The sequence below is a fragment of the Salvia splendens genome, chromosome 15 (genome assembly GCF_004379255.2).
Source record: "Salvia splendens isolate huo1 chromosome 15, SspV2, whole genome shotgun sequence".
Classification (NCBI taxonomy): Eukaryota; Viridiplantae; Streptophyta; class Magnoliopsida; order Lamiales; family Lamiaceae; genus Salvia; species Salvia splendens.
This window is the reverse complement of record NC_056046.1, coordinates 15,814,846-15,835,039: the sequence shown is the minus strand read 5'-3', so window position 1 is coordinate 15,835,039 and position 20,194 is coordinate 15,814,846. Positions and strand designations below refer to the sequence as shown.

Sequence of the window (20,194 nt, the reverse complement as noted above, 5' to 3'; positions counted from 1 at the left end):
CCTCAAGATCAACCTCAACCGATATCCCAGGTATCTCCTATACCACCATCTGAAGAAAATACTATGGTTAATACTAACCCTGCAGAAGAGGAAGAAGAAGATAATACCATTGATAGTGACACTGGGAGATATGTCCTCCCAAATCGGAGTACTCGGGGCATCCCTCCGAAGCGGTACTCCCCAGAGAAGATTGGTGCCAAAAGCAGATATGGGGTTGCAAATTTTGTGCAAGGGAATTTGAGCAAGATGGCACGCGCATTTGAGGCAGCGCTGTATGAGGAAGAGGAAATTCCGCAAACTGCAGAAGAAGCAATGAGGCACAAACACTGGAGAGAGGCCATGGAAACAGAAATGAAAGCATTGATGAAGAACGAGACATGGGTGAAAGGAAGACTGCCAGAAGGAGTCAAAGCCGTGGGATGTAGATGGGTGTTCACTATCAAACGAAGACCTGATGGCTCGATCGAACGATATAAGGCACGACTGGTAGCCAAGGGATACACTCAGACTTACGGAGTTGATTATGCTAAGACTTTTTCGCCAGTAGCGAAGATCAACACAGTCAGGGTGCTATTCTCGATTGCAGCCAACAGAGATTGGCCACTTCATCAGTTTGACGTGACGAATGCCTTCCAACATGGGGAACTACCCAAGCCAATCTTCATGGTTCCTCCCCCAGGATTCGGAGATAACTTTCAGCCTGGAGAGGTGTGCAAACTACGGAAGACATTGTACGGACTTAAGCAATCTCCGAGGGCCTGGTTCAGTCGATTCACTGAAGTGATGAAGAAGTATGATTACTGGCAGAGTAACTCGGATCACACGTTGTTCATCAAGAAGAAGAAAGGCAAAATCACGTGTCTTATCGTCTATGTGGACGACATGATTATCACTGGAGACGATGAAGAAGAAATCTGGGAATTGAGAAAGAACCTGTTCAAAGAGTTTGAGATGAAGGATTTGGGTCTTCTCAAATACTTTCTAGGAATTGAAGTCCTAAGATCAAGAAGGGGAATCTTCATCAATCAGAGGAAATACATCCTTGATTTGCTAGCGGAAGTGGGAATGGTAGACTGCAGGCCAGCAGACACGCCAATGATACAGAATCACGGATTGCAGATAGTTGAAGGAGCTAAACTCACAGACAGGGGGAGATATCAAAGGCTAGTAGGTAAGCTCATCTACCTAGCTCATACTAGGCCCGACATAGCATTTGCTGTGGGAGTGGTAAGCCAGTTCATGCACTCACCACAAGAAGATCATTGGGAAGCTGCTCTCAGAATTGTACGCTATTTGAAGGGTACAGCGGAGCATGGGGTCTTGTTCGAAAAACATGGACACTTGGACATTAGTGGTTTCACTGATGCAGATTGGGCCGGAAACCCGAATGATCGAAAATCCACAGCAGGGTACTTTACGCTGGTTGGAGGAAACCTTGTCACTTGGAGGAGTAAGAAGCAGAAAGTGGTTGCTCTCTCAAGCGCAGAAGCTGAGTTTCGTGGAATCAAAAGTGGCCTCACTGAGATTTTGTGGCTAAGGAAGCTCATGACAGAGCTTGATTTGTACGTACCAAAACCGTGTAGATTGTTCTGCGACAACAAAGCTGCGATCAGCATCTCCGAGAATCCAGTCCAGCATGACAAGACTAAGCATGTTGAAGTGGACAGACACTTCATCAAGGAGAAAATTGAAGCTCGGATTGTCGAGTTTCCATATGTGAAGTCAGAGGATCAGTTAGCAGACATTCTAACCAAGGCGGTGAACTCCAAGTCATTCAAAGGAGTACTGAGCAAGTTAAGGATCGGAAATCCCGTTACTTAACTTGAGGGGGAGTGTTAGAAAGAAATCATGTAATTAAGACAATTGATTCTAACCATAGCTAGATTATCTCCTTACCATATGGAGGATTGATTGTATCTATAAGAATTGTAACCCTAGCACACAATGAAATCAAGAAACATATTCATCAAACTACCGATCCTAGTTTCTTCACACACATGTTACATCATTACATGTATGACATGTCTTCGTTTGATAAATGTGATCTGATTCCAATCTATTAGTATCAAAGTTTTAGTCATTGTAGAACTAAGAAAATTTCATTAATTACTGACTTCTTTAATACTCCATGTTGATTCGGATATTAGTTAATTACTCAACTAATTAATTTCACAAATATATTATTCTATAAATCTTTCACTCAATAATGCTGGAATAATATTTCATCCAACAAATTTTTTGTGTTAGAGAGAAACTGGTAGCAAAGTTCAACAAACTACTGTTATACACTATTTTTTCTTTCATTTCTTAAAGGGACTTTGAATTGAAATATAATCCTCTTTTGATGTGATAAATACATCGGACTGTGTTATATGATATATCCAAAAGCTTGCAACAAGGGAAAGTCGCATTATTATTTTTTAAAATTGTGAATTTCAAAAGTCGTATTACTTGAAACCTAATTTCATTATTAAATTTTCATTGTCAACATTTCATTATTACATATGTCATCGCATGCAACTGATTCTTTATTTATAGCCACTTTAATTGTTTATCATAAATAATTGTGAAGTCTCTATGTACACTACTAGCTTGTGGTTTTGGAAGAGTATTATTTTAAAAGTTTGTCATCAAATACATTCAATAACATATTTATCAACATTTATAAGACATATCTCTCCGTCCCATGTTACTCACATTTTCTATTCCATCTTAAATTACTTACATTATTTATATGTTAAGTACCATTTTTTTCTCTATTATTACTCATTTTTTAAGTACAGTACCATTTTTATACTCTATTATTACTCTCTCTCTTATCTCTTTTTGGGTGCTTGTATATTAAATAATTGTAATTAGATTCACACTTATACATTGTTTTGAAGGACGAAACTAAGAATATTTAAATTTAGACCCTTATGCTAATATAAAAAAAATGTGTCTTTTTCTTCTCTAACACGAATGCTTAAATAATAGTTTGAGTTGAGCAGAAATTTGCCAAAAGCAATCAAAGGAATAATAACATTAATCAAGTGGCCCAATTTCTTTTAATTGCAATACATATCCTATGATTCTCTCAAACCGCCCATTTTGTCTCGCCTTATGTTTTCTTCTTCTCTATCCTCATCAACGACTGCAATAATATAAACTTGATAAACAACAACGATAACTGTGTGACACCTATTAAACTTCATTATTCAATTTGCGTAGTTTATTTTGCGTGTGAAAATTCAAGTGTGTCTATCGTCATATGTCATATAGCGTGGAGGAGACAGATGGAATCCCAGCAGAAAACCCCAAACCACAAGCCAAGATTTGAGCTTTTTCATATTCCTTACATTTATAAGTGAACTACCTTTCTCTCTCTGAGTTGTAGACCAAATCGTTTTTGGTTGGCGGATTGAATCAGCTCAATCCCCTTTCGAAATTTGACTGTAAGCTGATTTTTTTTGCTGCCTTAATAATATGGTGGGGATTTTCTCAAGATTTTCTGGCAGAGGTAGCCATCGCCGCACTCAAAGTTCTCTTGTGAGCTCTCTCTCTCTCTCTCTCTCTCTTAAAGATTGATTTTTTTGACTTCTTATTCTTGGATTTTTGGCATATCTGAAGGGTTGGATGATGCTGTCTAGTTTGAGCAAGTTTCCCCTCCCCTATTTGAGCTACTCTGTCTCATCTTAAAGAGTTTGTTGGATTCCATGTTTCTTGGTTTTTGGCCTATTTGATGAAGAGTTGGATGATGCTGTCCATTTTGTAGTATGATTTGATTATGTTAAAGATTTTTTTCAGTTGGGGCATTTGGATTTCTAGTCAACTACATTGAAAGTTGAAACCATATCAAATCCTTAAGAGAAAAATTGTTTATATTCATCCTAACCCAAGCAAAGAGTCATTATTGAATTACTTTCTTGGATGTGGTTTGGTTTCTCTTCTGTTTGTACTGAATTATGATATGTATATGAGCATATGGTATTATGGTAAAGGTTTTGTTAGTATTGGATTTCTTGTTTGCAAGATTACTTCTTTCAAATGTGTGTTTGCTGATGATATTGAACTAATTATGGTTGAAATTGTATGCATAGCATACTAAATCAAGAATTCTGCTCATTGATATGCTTATATTGTAATGATCTCTTGTTTCATTTTTCCAAACTTGGATTTAGGTGTTTCTGGTGTGTTTCATTGCTTATGGTAAGTTGTTTTCTTGATGTATAGGATGAAAGGGGAGCATTGCCTTGTAGCACATATGCTCCAACCACTGCTATCTTGTCGACAGCTACGTCTGCTGTTCCCCATGGGATTGAAGTAGCAGTCGAGTTTAAGCCCGTTGAACATCCAAGTGAGCCTCTCGACAGTGACCAACCTATCCTCTGTCCACAACCCGAGCCTTCCATTCTTAATGTAAGTTTGATCCCTAGCCTTGCTTGATTGGAAATATGAAAATAAATTTACTTGCTTAAAGTATTATATAAACTCATTTTAAATGCTTCTTGAGGTATATAAGCATGATCTTGTTTTCTAATATGATGATATTGTATTTGTATCTCAAGAAATTAATATCTCACATAAATATTACTACTACCTTTAGCTTGAGTTGTGAATGAGCTTAGCTTATTGTTTCTGGTCACAGTTTCGCTTGATGATTACTTGTTTTGAAGGACCACCACCATTTTTTTTCTTGCTACACAAAATTAATCTTTGTTGCTTTCATATTAGTTAATTCTCTGCAAATCTAGATACATAATCAGGAAAGATCTAGTAAAGGCAATATCAATGTCATAAGGGAGTGTTTGCTTTAGGTTAATCTACCTCATACTGCAACAGATTAAATCATTTTGAGCTTGTTTGATTGCATAATCCTCGAAATACTCCGGGTCTGTGTCAATCAATCTAATATACCCGATGTTTGTATGTTTGTGTGACGATCAGGATGGAAGGATCTGGAAGGAAAGAGCGTCATCGGGCGTATCCCGAAGGGTGGAGACGCCGGTTTTAGAGGAACAGGTCGACATCGAACCCGAGACTCCAAGAACGAAGCCTCAGCCTCCTCGACGCATTCTGCCATCTATGAGTGCCCCCGAGCACAACATCCTCAAACTGCTGGAAGAGTGTAATGCATCTGGAATAAGCTTCAATACATGATCACTATCAACAACCTTTCTTTTTATTTTTGTACTATAAAAACCTTCACCTTAAGGTTACCTTGTCAAGTGGTTTTTAGATTGGTTAATGGTGAATTTGGAAAGTGAATTTGATTAATTTTTAATATTAGTATTCTTTCGTATATTAGTGCAATACATAGTATAATCATGAATAGATGCACAGTTATTAACAACTTAGTAGTAGTTAGTAGTAGTAGTACTAGTTAATTTCTTACCTTACGCTCAACTAAGCGCGAACTAATTGAAAATTACAAATACAAGTAATTGACTAATTACGATCCTCACATAGTAAAACTGTAAACCCTAAACACATAAATCAGGAATTTAATTACATACACAACTCCATATTAGCTATCAATTTCGTCAACAATCAAACAAACAACTACACGAACAGAGCAAAATTGCCAGATTTTGAGACTAAGGGCCCGTTTTATTGCTTGTTGTGAAAAAGATGGATTGGATTAATTACTTGGATAATTTTGGCTTTAACCAAGGTTGAAGCTATCCACATTTGGGAGTTTTATAGCAATTGAAAAGAGATGGATTGGGCTAAATATTTGGTTAACCCATTTCGGTTGTTTGGTCTCGTCGGCCCAACTGAGGAGTATGAACATTGAATTTACCTTTGTGTCCTCAAAGTTGTGTAAAGTGTGCCTTCATCCCTTTCCCAAATTTGTACCTTTGTTCGAATCTTGCCGGATATGCTTACCAACTGGTTCGAATCTTGTCGAACTTTGTAACAAATTTGTAAGATAATACCGATTGTGGCCCAACTTATGAGTCTCCCGCCGGAAATCGCCTCCTTACTCTCCAAGTTTGGAAATTGCAGATTGGAGGGGCACGGTTGCCATTTTGTGTCCTTAATCCAGATGGAGGCCCAGACTAGGGTTTCAAGTCCATAACAAAGTGGTGGACTATTTTTACCCCTTTTTCCAAACCCAACAGTTAAAAATACCGGGTCATACCAATTAAACCCGGATCCTTAGGAAAGCAGAACAAATGTATCAAACGATGGATTGTGGTGGGACCCTCACACCTTACCCTGGGTTTATGCAGCAATAAAACGGGTCCTAAATAGGCAATTTAGGAACTGGAAGCGGATGCTCAGCCGTTGGATTCACGAGGCGATCGTGGGGACCACGGAAGCTTCCGTGGTTCATCCATGGCTTCCTCTGCCACCTCCGTCCGCCTGCCGCTGCTTCGCCGGAAGCGATGATCAGAAGAAGCAGGAAGAATGCTCGTAAACTGAACATTTTCGAATTGTTTAGGTTGCGTTTGCGATTTTTGACAGAATTAATAGGGAGAGAATAGCAACTTTGCTTCGCTTAGAAGTCAAATTGAAATAATTGCAGCACACACAGTCACACACAGTCACACACGCACTTTCATGTGGATACTGTGACTTGAGTATTATATATTGGTGATCAAAACAACCATAAATCAGATCTCATGATGTTTACGGGCTGGGTCATTTAGGCCCATTAAGAAGCCCAATAGCGAACAAACCTATTTAATTCGTTTCTTTGGGAAAAAGAAAAGAGGGGAAAATAAATCAAAATTGAGGAACATTTAAATTTGCAGATACACTCAACATATAATACTCCACCTCCTTCGATTTCTCTTTCTCTCCTTTAAATTTGTTACCGGCGAAGCACCACTGTCTCGTGTGATATTGAACGGGGGAAGGATTTCGATGGCGGCTCTTCAGTATCTGGAATCCCTGCGTAATGCGCATCCGGAGCTCAGCGAGTGGTACACCACTCTTTCAGATCTGTACCAGAGGAAGCTCTGGCACCAGCTCACGCTCAAGCTCGAGCAATTTGTCACGCTCGCCGTGTTTCAGGTGCTGGACCACTTACCTGCCTGAAAATTGTGCTTTGTTAATGCGAATTGTTGCTACTTTTTTCGTTTTGATTGTGTTATTAGGGTGGTTGTCTTGTGTTGATTTGGTTTCTGTGTTGTTCCATGATGAAATAGTGAATCGCACTTTTGCTTTGTGTTGGAGAAATTAGGTTGAGTTTTGGGATGTGGGGACGGGGTTTTGGTGCTAGGGTTTTGTTATCGGTGATGTTTTTGAGGGATTGAATTTTTCGATTGGGTTATTATATACTATTGGTTGATTTTTTCACTCATTTCTGTCATGATTGTTGGTGTTTTCATAAACTGGTTGTGCATACGGTTAATTGTGAAATTATGTGGATGTTTATGAAAAACCTAGGGAAATTGGCCTGATTTTTGGGTTACGCATGGAAATGATTTTGTATTCATGTATGTGGCTGAGTGGCACTTCATTTTGGAAATCCCTTCCTTGGATTTCCTTCACATGATTCAAGTCTGTTGAGTGAAAGAAATACAGTTCATACTTAATACAGCATGTTATTAATTGGAGTGTTGAACCTAGGCTCGGTTCAGTTAACAAAGTTGAAATCATTATGAATAATTACACGAACTTATTTAAGAGAGTCAATTGTGGAATTCCCACCGAATGACCAGACTATCATTTCCAACTTTGAGATGAAGTGACCGCATGATTGCTCCCACTGGCTAATTCGGAAATAATTCAAATAAATTCTACTACCAAGTTCAAAAGTTCTTTTATGTTCCCAAGAAATCCATTTGTATGTCTCTTGCTTGTCCGCTTCTTTGCATGCTATTTTCATTACCAAAGGATTATAATGGAGTCCTGATACTGCGAAGAGCTCCATTGCTCTAAAAGGAAACTACATATGTTTTTTTTGCTAATTCTGTTTACTGGGTAACTGTATAGTTATAGACAAGAGGTGATTTCACAAAGTACTGCAAGTGCTCGTGAGCTTATGATATAGTGCTTCTGACTGGCAGTCAATCATTTTAGAATTAAAATATTATGATATATTGCAAGTTCAGATCTTTATATTACAAGTCCCGACACTCTAATTTTATGTGGTTTGGTCCCTATATTGTAAAGGTGCAGTTTGATAATAGTAATACAACAAAGGTGCTTTTCCGATGCATGGTTTGTGTCTTTGTGCTTGTAAAATTTTAAGATGAACATGAAATGCATAGGCAAATTGTTTCTGTACTTGCATGTGCAATCAATTCCTGAAAGAATTGATCAAATTTGAAGTTGAAGAATTCTTTATTTGGTCAAAACCCATTTGCTACTTATACAATTCTTCAATTGGAGACAACTTTTTTTAGTACTGCTGTAATATATAATGCCATTTGCAAGACACAATATTCTGTTATACGGAGTTTAATATTTACACCAGTTTAGCTTTATTATACTGCGTAATGTGGCTATACATTATCATTACATAGATAAACTGCTCATTATCATTCTTTCCATATATATGTCGCACCAATGGCACGCATGTAATGTAGTCAATATTCCCACACTCTGAATTTTTCCACCTACGGTAATCACGGATAAAAAGGACTAGTAAAGCTATGTTCTTACAGGCATCTACTTATCCTGATTCCAAGCATCAAGCTGTGTGATTTCTGCCTCATTGTAAACCGCATGTCTCTTTGCATTTGTTAACGTGAACGAAAAGTTAACTAGTCATAGAAATCACACTGTGAAGGGATATCTTCCAGACTTACCTCAGTGTCAGAAGTTAATTTGTTTTTCTTATGCAGTTATGCTATTGACTGCATCTCATTTTTCCTACTTCCTACTAGCACTTGTATGTACATGATTTTGAGTTGAATAATGTTCATTCATCACTTCAAAGTTCTTCTCTCACTTTGATTAATTTTTCTTTTCTTTTCTGAAATCCATGTCATATCTATGATTCTATAGGTGATTCGTATCTAACCGTTTTCTTTCTTTTGCCCTAATTCAGGCTGGGGATTCCCTAATCCAACTCTACCAAAACTTTATAACTGATTTTGAGACAAAGATCAATCTACTCAAGCTTGCCCATTTCGCTGTCATAGTTTCTCGACGGTATTCAGAGAAAGATGCTGCCATATCATATCTTGAAGGAGTGATAGAGAAGCTCCGTACTACCAGTAAAGTACGGATAGAGGAGCCGATACTTTATATCAATATGCAGATTGGTTTATTTAAGCTCGAGCTGGGAGACCAAAAGGAATGCAAGAAACTTTTAGAAGAGGGAAAGAGTACTCTTGACAGCATGACTGACATTGATCCATCTGTGTATGCTAGCTACTATTGGATTTCATCACAATATCATAAAGCCCGTCAAGAATTTGCTGAGTTCTATAGAAGTGCTCTTCTGTATTTAGCTTACACTTCAGTCGAGACTTTGTCGGAATCATTTAAGCTGGTATGTTATTGTTTACAATGCTGGTGTTTGATAGTAATTCATAACATTTTCTGATTATGAGAAAGTCCAGCATTATGTTATGATGGTTGTGCAATTCTAGTTGACATGGAAGCCCAAGACCTTTCATATTAATGTAACTAAATATGCGAACTATTAATGTTTGTGTATACTGTATAGTCATTTTACTTCTATTGGGCTTTGATTTTTTTAGCATGGCTTAAACATTGCATACAATTATATCCTACTAGTCATGTTATTGTGTGAAATAAGTCCATGTTGAGGTTTGAAGGAGTATCAGATAGACCAGTTTAGGTCATATATGTTTGCTAAAATATTCTCTGAAGTTGATATTGGGGGTATATAGTAGTGGCTGGGTGTGTTGAACACTTTAGGTAGTAAAGACTAGACTACTAAACAGGGATCTTCCTGGGCTACCTGTATGTTGTCAACTATGCTTCTTGTTGTCGCAATAATTTATATATGGTCTACCCCTTATAAGTTGTTTCCTTGGCATTATTAAGCGTGACATTTAATAGAAATTACTAGTTTTTTTCAGCCACTATTAATTATGTTGGGTCAGGACTAGGAGTTGGGTTCAGTTTAAGTGATGGTCTTCTGAATTGCTCGAAGAGCCTATTGTCTTTATCTTGCAATTGCTCACCTTATAAAGTAAGTAGGTTCAAATCAATATATTCTCTTAAGAAAATGAGAAATAAATTAAAAAAATATACTTTATATGTCTGTAACTAGAGCAATTCCTCTCATGTTTTTGTAGTCCTTCCTTTAAACCTTAAAAGCTGACTTGCTCTGTGAGGAGACAATAACTTGTTTTACATAGATCAGGCTGGTATTTCATGCTGACATAGTTACTGAAAATTCCAATTTGTTTGTTTATTTATCATGCTGTGAGGAGACAATAACTTGTTTTACATTTGTTTATTTATTTATCATGCTGTGATCATTAGTAGTGCATTTCACAGTTTGTATTTTAATTGACGGTCATACTGTTTTTCTCTATTTATTTTATTATCATTATAGCTACTGTCAATCATAACTAGAATCACATTGAAATCCATGCATTTTCTGGTGTTCTAATTGTATGTTTGTTGGATGTTCCCGCTAATTTTAACGATGCCATTGCTGTTGAATTGACCTTGTATTTTTGTTTATTAGGATTTGACATTTGACTTATCTCTGGCGGCCTTATTGGGGGAGAACATCTACAACTTTGGTGAACTTCTTGCTCATCCTATTGTAAGTAATTTGTCAGTGCCAGTTCTGAATTTTTAGTTAAAGCTTATTTCTTCTGAACATTAGAGAGGTCATGGTGTGTATCACTCTAACCATTTGGTGCTACCGTGCTAGAATGTATCCCAATATACCTGCTAATATTGTTGTGAATAATTAAATGAACTTTGAGTTGAAGTAACAGTGTGTAACTAATAGATATAGTTATGGATAATTATCAATTACAATCGACATATAACGGAAGACTCGTACTGTAAATAGAAGTAATGTAGTTGTCTGATACTCTGATCATTATGTTGCATTGTTGCATTGTTGCATATTTTCCTTCTATCATAAAATATGCTTGGATAAAACTGTGTTCTTCCTGATATGGGCATTTCCTTCATGCTTTATCACATAATAATGACACTGAAAAGTTTTTCTAGTTAAATTGCACCTTCATTGGAGGCTCAGTTTTCTTACTTTAAATGATGAATTGCAAAGGAAAGATCATGTTCTGTTATGTGACTCAGTTATGTCCAAAATACAACTATCATGTTAATGAAGAAGACAGGGAAGATCTGAGCATGTGCCACTTTGTCATTACTTTTCTGAGCACTTGCTTATAAGCTAATAATCTTTCTACTTCCGCAATTTCTGCAGATTAAAAGTCTTATGGGAACTAAAGTTGAGTGGCTTTACTATATTCTCGAAGCATTTAACTCTGGTGATTTAGTGCGTTATCAAGAACTGTGTCGTGTACATGGAGCCGCTCTCAGCAGCCAACCTGCATTAGTCCAGAATGAGAAAAAGCTTCTTGAGAAGATCAACATTCTTTGCTTGATGGAGATCATATTCAGGTGAATTTCTTTCTTTATGCCTGTGAGTTACGTTGCATCATATTTTTTTTACTCTGAACTTGAAGAACAGCTTCTACTTACAGCCGACCATCAGAAGATAGGACTATTCCGCTAAGTATTATTGCTGAACGAACAAAACTTACTGTTGAAGATGTGGAGTATCTTCTCATGAAGAGCCTTTCAGTAAGTGGATTCAAAGTTTTTTTTTTGTTATGCTGAACTTTCATAATGTGATCAAGAGTAGATGGAAATGTTTAGTCAATAAAAAATTGAACCAGTTTCTGAATTGCCCTGGAGCTGGTAGAATAATTGTCTAATTACATCACCCGAGCTCAGAACTTGTTGCAAATGTCACATCCAAAATCAGGACAATTTCAAATCATCTAGGGGCCTAGAGAGAGTATTTACTTGCTAATCTCATTGCAGGTGCATCTGATTGAAGGAATCATTGACCAAGTAGAGGGAACCGTTTATGTCTCATGGGTGCAACCCAGAGTTTTAGGGATCCCTCAGATCAAGTCATTGCGTGACCGGCTGGACAACTGGGTGGACAAAGTCCACACTGCTTTGTTATCTGTTGAGGCCGAGACACCTGATCTAGTTGCAGCATGATCTTTTTAGCTCTCTTATGCCTTCGGTTTCTTCTCTGGCAATGATTTTAGAAGGCCAAATCTGTTACTTCCGCCGGAAACGAATCAGTTGTTACGGTTGTCTTGCAGTTGCCTGTATTTCTTTCCCCTTTTTGAGGCAGATCTCTTAATGCGACTGAATATATGTTTCCAGCCAGAAACCATACTTGTAAAACTCATTTAGTTTTTGCAATATCATTCTATTTGAACAGGATTATTTAAATTTGCCTCTACTCATTTTAAGCGTCGTTGATCCTATTATGAGATTTCAGCACAAGATATCCGATGTGATTGTGAGGTAAAAACTAAACGTGCATTACTGTTCCGGCATGATTCAGTTCGTGATATTGTGCTTTGTGGGTATGCACGGTTAGAAAGCGCTGAGATATTTATTAGTTTGTCGAATTGGGTGGTGGTTTTTAGTTCGTCTTCAAATTTTGATACTGAAATTACACAAGAAATCTGCACCATGTTTTTGGAGTGTAGGAGGGTTGGACTTTCTCCCTGGTTCGTGTGACTCTCTCCCTAGAATCATGAATGAATCTCATAAACATGAATATATTTTGTTTTATGCCTAACTTGGGCAAACAGAAATCTGAAGTAGGGCATAATTTCACCGTATGAACCCCTACTCTTAACATAATCTATAGTTATAACGAACCAAACACATTATTGAGGCAGCTAACACATTGACTACAAATGAACTTGACTAGAATGATAAACTAAATGCCTGCTAACACTTTGTATTGAGCACTTCATCAATTTATTTCCCAAAACACCATAAAAGAAAGAGCAACACAGTATGCACCGTATGTCTTTGGCCATGAGTGAAAAATAAAGACCAACTATCAAACACTTAGCTGAGTAATGACCAATATGTAAATCCACCCCGAGCTTAGGGTATCTGCAAATTTGACAGCGAGAAAATATACCTAAATGAAATTTTTTTTTAAATGTGAAATAAGTAGGAAATGACTTGAAACTAAACGTCCTTAGAAGCAAATGAAAAATTATAAAAATATATTTTTCAACGCGTATTGCCACTTCAAATTGGAAGTGATTGTATACAAATTTGAGGTGCAAGAAAATTTATCTTAAGATAGGTATCCATCCATCAGGTGCCCTATGGTGACTCATTAATTAAAATGAGAACCTAACACCATTTATATCCATTAGATCTAGTAATTGGACGGATTAGATTAATTGGTAGAAATAGAGTTCGTTTTGCTTGATAGTGAAGTAAACATTGCTTGAACGTGTATTATTGGCATTTTACCTAACTTGAAACTGATATGGGATTTGGAAAATCAGGATAATTTGGGAAACAGATTCAGAATAGATATCTCTCTCTCCCACTCCACTCCGCTGTAACTCTCTCCCATTACATTGAAAACTGAATAGTCGTTTCTCACTCCCCCATTCTGCAATGTTATAGAAAAAGAGCAAAGATCGACGATAGCAACAATCAAGCAATAAGAAAAGAACACAAAGGATTTTACGTGGTTCGATCGTAAGATCTACATCCACGGCCAAAGGCAAAATGATTCACTATTTTTTGAGAAGTATGCAGAGATTTACAATCGCTCAAGAACTCACTCCAAGAACTCAACACCTCTAATCTAATTCTAAACCAAGAACTAATCAAGTGATAGTTTGGAGACTCTTTTCTTGAATATCGAAGTAGCTGATTAACTTCTCCAGATGCGGCCTTTGTCAGCTTTATATCAGTCCCTTCATCCTCCAACGGCTCCCTCTCGGATGTTAGTTTAGTCAGTTAAAACGGTTGCCAATAACTCCAGCTGTTGAGAATGATGGAAGCCATCGAGTTATTCATGGCCTTTGATTTTAGCTCACTGTATCCAACGGTGTGTGATGATTGCGAGATTATTTCATTAACAAACTCCACCTTAATCTCAAGATCAACAATGAATCAAAATCCTCTGACAAAACCTCAAACTCATCACTCCACAAGTCCTACCAGCCCCACGCAGTATTTAAACTTCATGGCTGGCAGCGGCTTAGTTAACATGTCAGCCGCATTATGCTCAGTAGATATCTTCACCATCTTGACTTCACCCCTCTGAATTTCATCCCTTATGAAGTGCATCCGCACATCTATGTGCTTACTTCTTTCGTGAAACACTTGGTGCTTGGCAAGGCATAATGCGCTGCTGCTATCACAGTTTATCTCCACTGTGTCTTGCTTCTCTCCAAAATCTTCTAGGATTCCCTTTAGCCATATTGCTTCTTTCACAACCTCTGTCATTGCAATGTACTCGGTTTCCGTGGTAGATAGAGCAACCACATGTTGTAATCCAGATTTCCAGCTTATAGCAGTGCCATATAGGTTGAACACATATCCAGTTTAAGATCTCCTATTATCTCTATTTGAGGCATAATCAGAATCGCAAAACCCCACCAGTGCTCCACCTTGATCCTTAGCATCTGCCTTGTATAGCAGGCCATAATTTGAAGCACCTCTCAAGTATCTGAGCAACCACTTCAATGCTATCCAATGCTCTCTCCCATGGTCTGACATAAATCGGCTAGTAACACTTATAGCCCGAGCCAAATCTGGTCTTGTGCATAACATCGTGTACATTATGCTTCCTATGATGTTTGCATAAGGTATCATGCTCAGCTCTTTCCTCTCTGAGTCATCTTTTGGTTTCTGATCCATGCTCAACTTAAAGTGAGCAGCCAATGGTGTAGAGACAGGTTTGAAGCCATCAGCCTGAAATTTCTTCAAAACTCTCTGGATATAATCTCTCTGCAACAACCTGAGCTCTCTCTTTGACCTATCCCTCAGTATATCCATGCCAAGGATTCTCCTTGCATTCCCAAGATCCTTCATTTCAAACTTGGATTCCAGTTCAGCCTTGATTCTCTTAATCACTCTCAGATCTGCTCATGCCACAAGCATATCATCAACATACAAAAGTAAAAAAGCAATTGGCACACCATTCCTTTCTCTGATGTAAACACAGCTATCATACTGTGATTTTCTGAATCCAATACTCATCATATGCTCATCAAACTTGAGATACCACTGCCTACTGCTTTGCTTCAATCCATACAAACTTCTTTTGAGCAAGCACACTTTGTCTTCATTCCCAGCCTCCATGAACCCCTCGGGTTGATGCATATATATTGTTTCTTCAAGTTCACCATGCAAGAAGGCCGTTTTGACATCGAGTTGGTGTAACTCCCAATCATACTTTGCAACAAGAGCAAGCAATATCCTGATGGAACTGTGTTTAACAACCAGAGAGAACACATCATTATAATCAATTCCCTCTTCTTGAGTGAATCCTCTAGCAACAAGCCGTGCCTTGAATCTGACACTCTCAACTTCACCAACTTCAATCTTTATCTTGAAGATCCATTTACAGCTAATAAGCTTTTGGGTCCCTGGATTTTTCACCAAAATCCAAGTATGGTTTTTGAGCAGTGACTGGATCTCTTCCCTCATGGCTGCAAGCCATTTCTCCTTCTCCTTACTGGACATAGCTTCAGCATAGGTGGATGGCTCTGAGCACTCCAATACCTCAGCAACACAGAGAGCAAAAAAACTCATCTCATAATCACTGAACCTGGCTGGTTTTCTGATCTCTCTTCTGTTTCTGTCCCTGGCTATAATATGTGATCTCTGACCAACATCACTCTGATCATGTTGCTGGGGTTGCTGGGGACTTGAAGCTTCATGGGAACTTGAAGCTCCACCTCCATTCTGATCATCTGGATAATTGGGTGGTGGCTGGCCATACTGAACTTCCTGATCAATAGAAATTCCTTCACCCATCTGATCCTCAGTCTTTAAGAATGGCATGTGATGCTCATGAAAGACCACATCTCGGCTCACAATTATCTTCTTGTTCCCCTCTTCAGTGCACCACAGCCTGTACCCTTTCACTCCACGTTGGTACCCAACCATCACACATTTTTGAGCCCTTGCATCAAGTTTTCCCTGCTTGCAGTGGGCATATGCTCTACAACCGAACACCTTGAACTGATTGTACTCTCTATCTCCACCGTACCACCTGACATCTGGGATTTCATTCCCTATAGCCGATGATGGAGAACTGTTAATCAGCACTGCAGCAGTACACACTGCCTCCCCCAGAACACCTTTGGCATGCCGGATGACAGAAGCATACATCTGACTCTATCAAGGAGGGTCCGGTTCATTCTCTCAGCAACTCCGTTTTGTTGCGGGTTAGCCAGGACTGTCCTATGCCTTTGTATACCACTTGACTTGCAGAAAGACTCAAATTCCTCAGATAAGAATTCCAGCCCGTTATCAGTCCTCAAGCATTTGAGAGTGGTGGATTTCTTCAGCCTCATCTCTGTGCACCATTCTCTGAATTTTTCAAACGCCTGTGACTTCTGCTTTAAGATGTATATCCAGACTTTTCTGCTATAATCATCTATTATTGACATGAAATATCTGCCTCCTCCCATAGAAGCAGGCTGAGCTGGACCCCATAGATCACAATGTGCATAATCAAGAGGTGATTTCGAGGTGTGCTTTCCAGCCATGTATGGTAGCTTCTTGCTTTTTCCCAGAGCACAGTGTTCACATTTCTTGAACCCCTGATCTTTACCAGCTAGAATAACCCCTTTCTTGATCAGTTCTCTCATCCCACTCTCTCCAATATGGCCTAGCCTTTTGTGCCATAGGTCCATATCAGAGTTCTCTGCAAGATTTACTGAAGCAACAACAGTTTCTGCTACTAGATAGTATAAACTATTTCTTCTCTCAGCAATCAGCAAGATTTTCCCATTAAGTGAGACATTCATATAGCCTTTCTCAGAAGAAAATTTGAAGCCTCTAGATTCAAGCATGCCAAGTGAAATTAAATTCCTCTTAATCTCAGGAATGTACCTGACTTGAGTAAGCAGCTTTGTTGATCCGTCATGAGCTCTCAATCTGATGTCTCCAATGCCTTTGATGTAGCACATCTGATCATTCCCCAACATTACTGACCCGGTTGCCTCAGATAGGTTCTCAAACCAAGCCTTGTTGGAACAAATATGGAAGCTGCATCCAGAGTCCATTATCCAAGAAACCTCTATCCCACCACTCACCACATTCATGATCTGGGGTAAATCCGTATCCTCTGCAAGATCAGCCTGGTTTTGGGCAGTTTTTTCTTCATTTTGTTTCCTCTTCCATGAGTGGCAATCCCTTTTGAGATGCCCGGGCTTCTTGCAATAATGACAGCTTCTATTTTCTTTCACTAGGATATCAATCTGCTTCTGATAATGGGGTTTCTGGTACTGAGTGAACTTCTTCTTCTTCCCTTTGAACCCCTTCACATTCAGAGCCTGATTCCCTACTTCTTGGCCTGCATTGGACTTTCTTAGCTCTTTAGATTTGAGAGCACACTGCACCTCTTCCAGAGTAATGGTCTTCTCCCTGCCATACAACATGGCATCCCTCAAATGATCAAATGCCTTTGGAAGGGCACTCAGCAGGATGATGGCCTTGTCTTCATCTTCAAGCTTCACATCAATGTTCTCCAAATCGTCCACTGACTTGTTGAACTCATCCAGCTGCTCTGCAAGGCTCTTATCTTCATTAATCTTGAAAGAATACAGCCTTTGCTTCATGAATAGCCTATTGGCTAATGACTTTGTCATGTAGAGGGACCCCTGCTGCAGTCGTCTCCTTGGACACTTCTCTCAACACGTTGTCAGCCAAGCATAGTATGATCACACTATGAGCCTTTTCATTTAGCTCTTCTTTCTTGGCCATAGCTTTATCATCTTGAGCGCCTTCAACCGCTGCCTTTCCAGCATCATCCTTGATGGCATCTCCAAGACCTTGCTGCACCAACAACGCTCGCATCTTAATGCGCCATAATCCGAAATCATTCTTGCCGGAGAATTTCTCAGTTTCAAATCTTGTAGTAGCCATTTCTTCAAGCGCTTGATGTGCAAGAAACACACAGCAAAATCAACCAATCTTTCCTCCTTCTTTTCCCACAGATGGCGCCACTTGTTATAGAAAAAAAGCAAAGATCAACGATAGCAACAATCAAGCAATAAGAAAAGAACACAAAGGATTTTACGTGGTTCGATCGTAAGATCTACATCCACGGCCAAAGGCAAAATGATTCACTATTTTTTGAGAAGTATGCAGAGATTTACAATCGCTCAAGAACTCACTCCAAGAACTCAACACCTCTAATCTAATTCTAAACCAAGAACTAATCAAGTGATAGTTTGGAGACTCTTTTCTTGAATATCGAAGTAGCTGATTAACTTCTCCAGATGCGGCCTTTGTCAGCTTTATATCAGTCCCTTCATCCTCCAACGGCTCCCTCTCGGATGTTAGTTTAGTCAGTTAAAACGGTTGCCAATAACTCCAGCTGTTGAGAATGATGGAAGCCATCGAGTTATTCATGGCCTTTGATTTTAGCTCACTGTATCCAACGGTGTGTGATGATTGCGAGATTATACTTTAACATGAAATTAAGAGCACAGATTTTTGGAAAAAAATTAACCTAGGGCGGCGGCGCTGTAATCCTTAATCAAACGGTTTTTGCAAGTCATCGATTTCCTTTCTTCGTTTGAACTATCATCGCTGAATAGCAGTCCAAATCGCCCGTCGATATAATTGGCCTCCGTCGCCTAAATTGGCCTTGAGTAGGATTCCGTCGCCAGAAGTCATCGCTTGGCATCGCTGGTCATCGCAGACAAAAGCTTCTGTTGTCGCTGGTTACTGATTCCAATTGCTTGTGATTGTTTTAGTTTTGCTTACAATTCAATTCAATTAATTTGATTAATAACTGCTTGTTAAGTGTGTTGGAATTGCTTGTTAAACAAATTGCTTGGTCAGTGAGTTAGAATTACTTGATAAGCATTGAATCTGTGGGCCAAAAGGCATGTGTTTAAGTTGTTTACCAATAGCTTGAAATGTGCTTGATAAACGTATTGCTTTTTGTTAAAAGGCTTTCTTTTTATTCAATTCTAAGTATTGTCACGGATTTACAATGTTCTATATAGGGAGGAGCCTCTACAAAATATGGTAAGATTTACCCTAGTACTCGTTTCCTTATTGCACGGTAATTACAATTAATTTCATATCTCCGTGAATATTTGCTTGTGATTTGGTTCTTCTTTGATTTCTTTCCAACACTCCCCCTCAAGTTAAGTGAGGGGATCATCCAAGCTTAACTTGCCCAATACTTCGTGAAAGCTTCGAGAGTCCACTGCTTTGGTGAGGATATCAGCTAGCTGGTCTTCTGATCTGACAAACGGTAGTTCCACAATTTTGGCTTCAATGTTGTCTTTGATGAAGTGTCGATCGACCTCAACATGCTTCGTTCGATCATGCTGTACTGGGTTCTCAGATATACTGATAGCTGCCTTGTTATCACAGAACAGTTTGCAGGGTCCCGAAGTTACCAACTCCAACTCGGTCATTAGCCTCTTTAACCACAGGATCTCAGTCAATCCACTTTTGATCCCTCGGAATTCTGCTTCAGCACTTGACAATGCTACCACCTTTTGTTTCTTGCTTCGCCAGGTGACCAAATTTCCACCAACGAATGTGAAGTACCCTGCGGTTGACTTTCGATCATTCGGGTTTCCAGCCCAGTCAGCATCTGTAAATCCGTATATGTCCATATGACCATGTTTCTTAAACATCGCCCCATGCCCCGGAGTTCCTTTTAGGTATCGAACGATCCGCATTGCTGCTTCCCAATGAGCTGCCTGAGGTTTGTGCATGAATTGACTCACAACTCCAACTGCGTATGCAATGTCAGGCCTTGTATGAGACAAGTAGATCAGCTTACCAACCAAGCGTTGGTATCTCGTACGATGAGTAGGTTCTGCTCCTTCTACTATCTGTAGCCCATGATTCTGCACCATAGGAGTATCTGCTGGCTTGCAGTCCAGCATCCCCGTTTCCGCTAGCAGGTCGAGCACATACTTCCTTTGGTTAATGAAGATCCCCTTCTTCGATCTCAACACCTCAATTCCCAGAAAATACTTTAGTAATCCGAGATCCTTCATCTGAAACTCTGAGAACAGGT

General features: G+C 39.0%; 2 protein-coding genes across 2 annotated transcripts; both read left to right on the top strand.

The window, feature by feature from the left end:
* Nucleotides 1–3,077: 3,077 nt before the first annotated feature.
* LOC121768768 lies at nucleotides 3,078–5,281 on the top strand. Its single transcript, XM_042165311.1, has 3 exons — nucleotides 3,078–3,528; nucleotides 4,213–4,398; nucleotides 4,927–5,281. The coding sequence occupies exons 1-3, from the start codon at nucleotides 3,466–3,468 to the stop codon at nucleotides 5,137–5,139; spliced, it is 462 nt and encodes a 153-aa protein (XP_042021245.1). The 5' UTR covers nucleotides 3,078–3,465; the 3' UTR covers nucleotides 5,140–5,281.
* A 1,399-nt stretch (nucleotides 5,282–6,680) lies between these two features.
* Nucleotides 6,681–12,372, top strand: LOC121768767 (26S proteasome non-ATPase regulatory subunit 13 homolog A-like). The gene is made up of 6 exons (XM_042165310.1): nucleotides 6,681–7,002; nucleotides 8,987–9,433; nucleotides 10,607–10,687; nucleotides 11,324–11,520; nucleotides 11,604–11,703; nucleotides 11,947–12,372. The coding sequence occupies exons 1-6, from the start codon at nucleotides 6,853–6,855 to the stop codon at nucleotides 12,130–12,132; spliced, it is 1,161 nt and encodes a 386-aa protein (XP_042021244.1). The 5' UTR covers nucleotides 6,681–6,852; the 3' UTR covers nucleotides 12,133–12,372.
* Nucleotides 12,373–20,194: the final 7,822 nt, after the last annotated feature.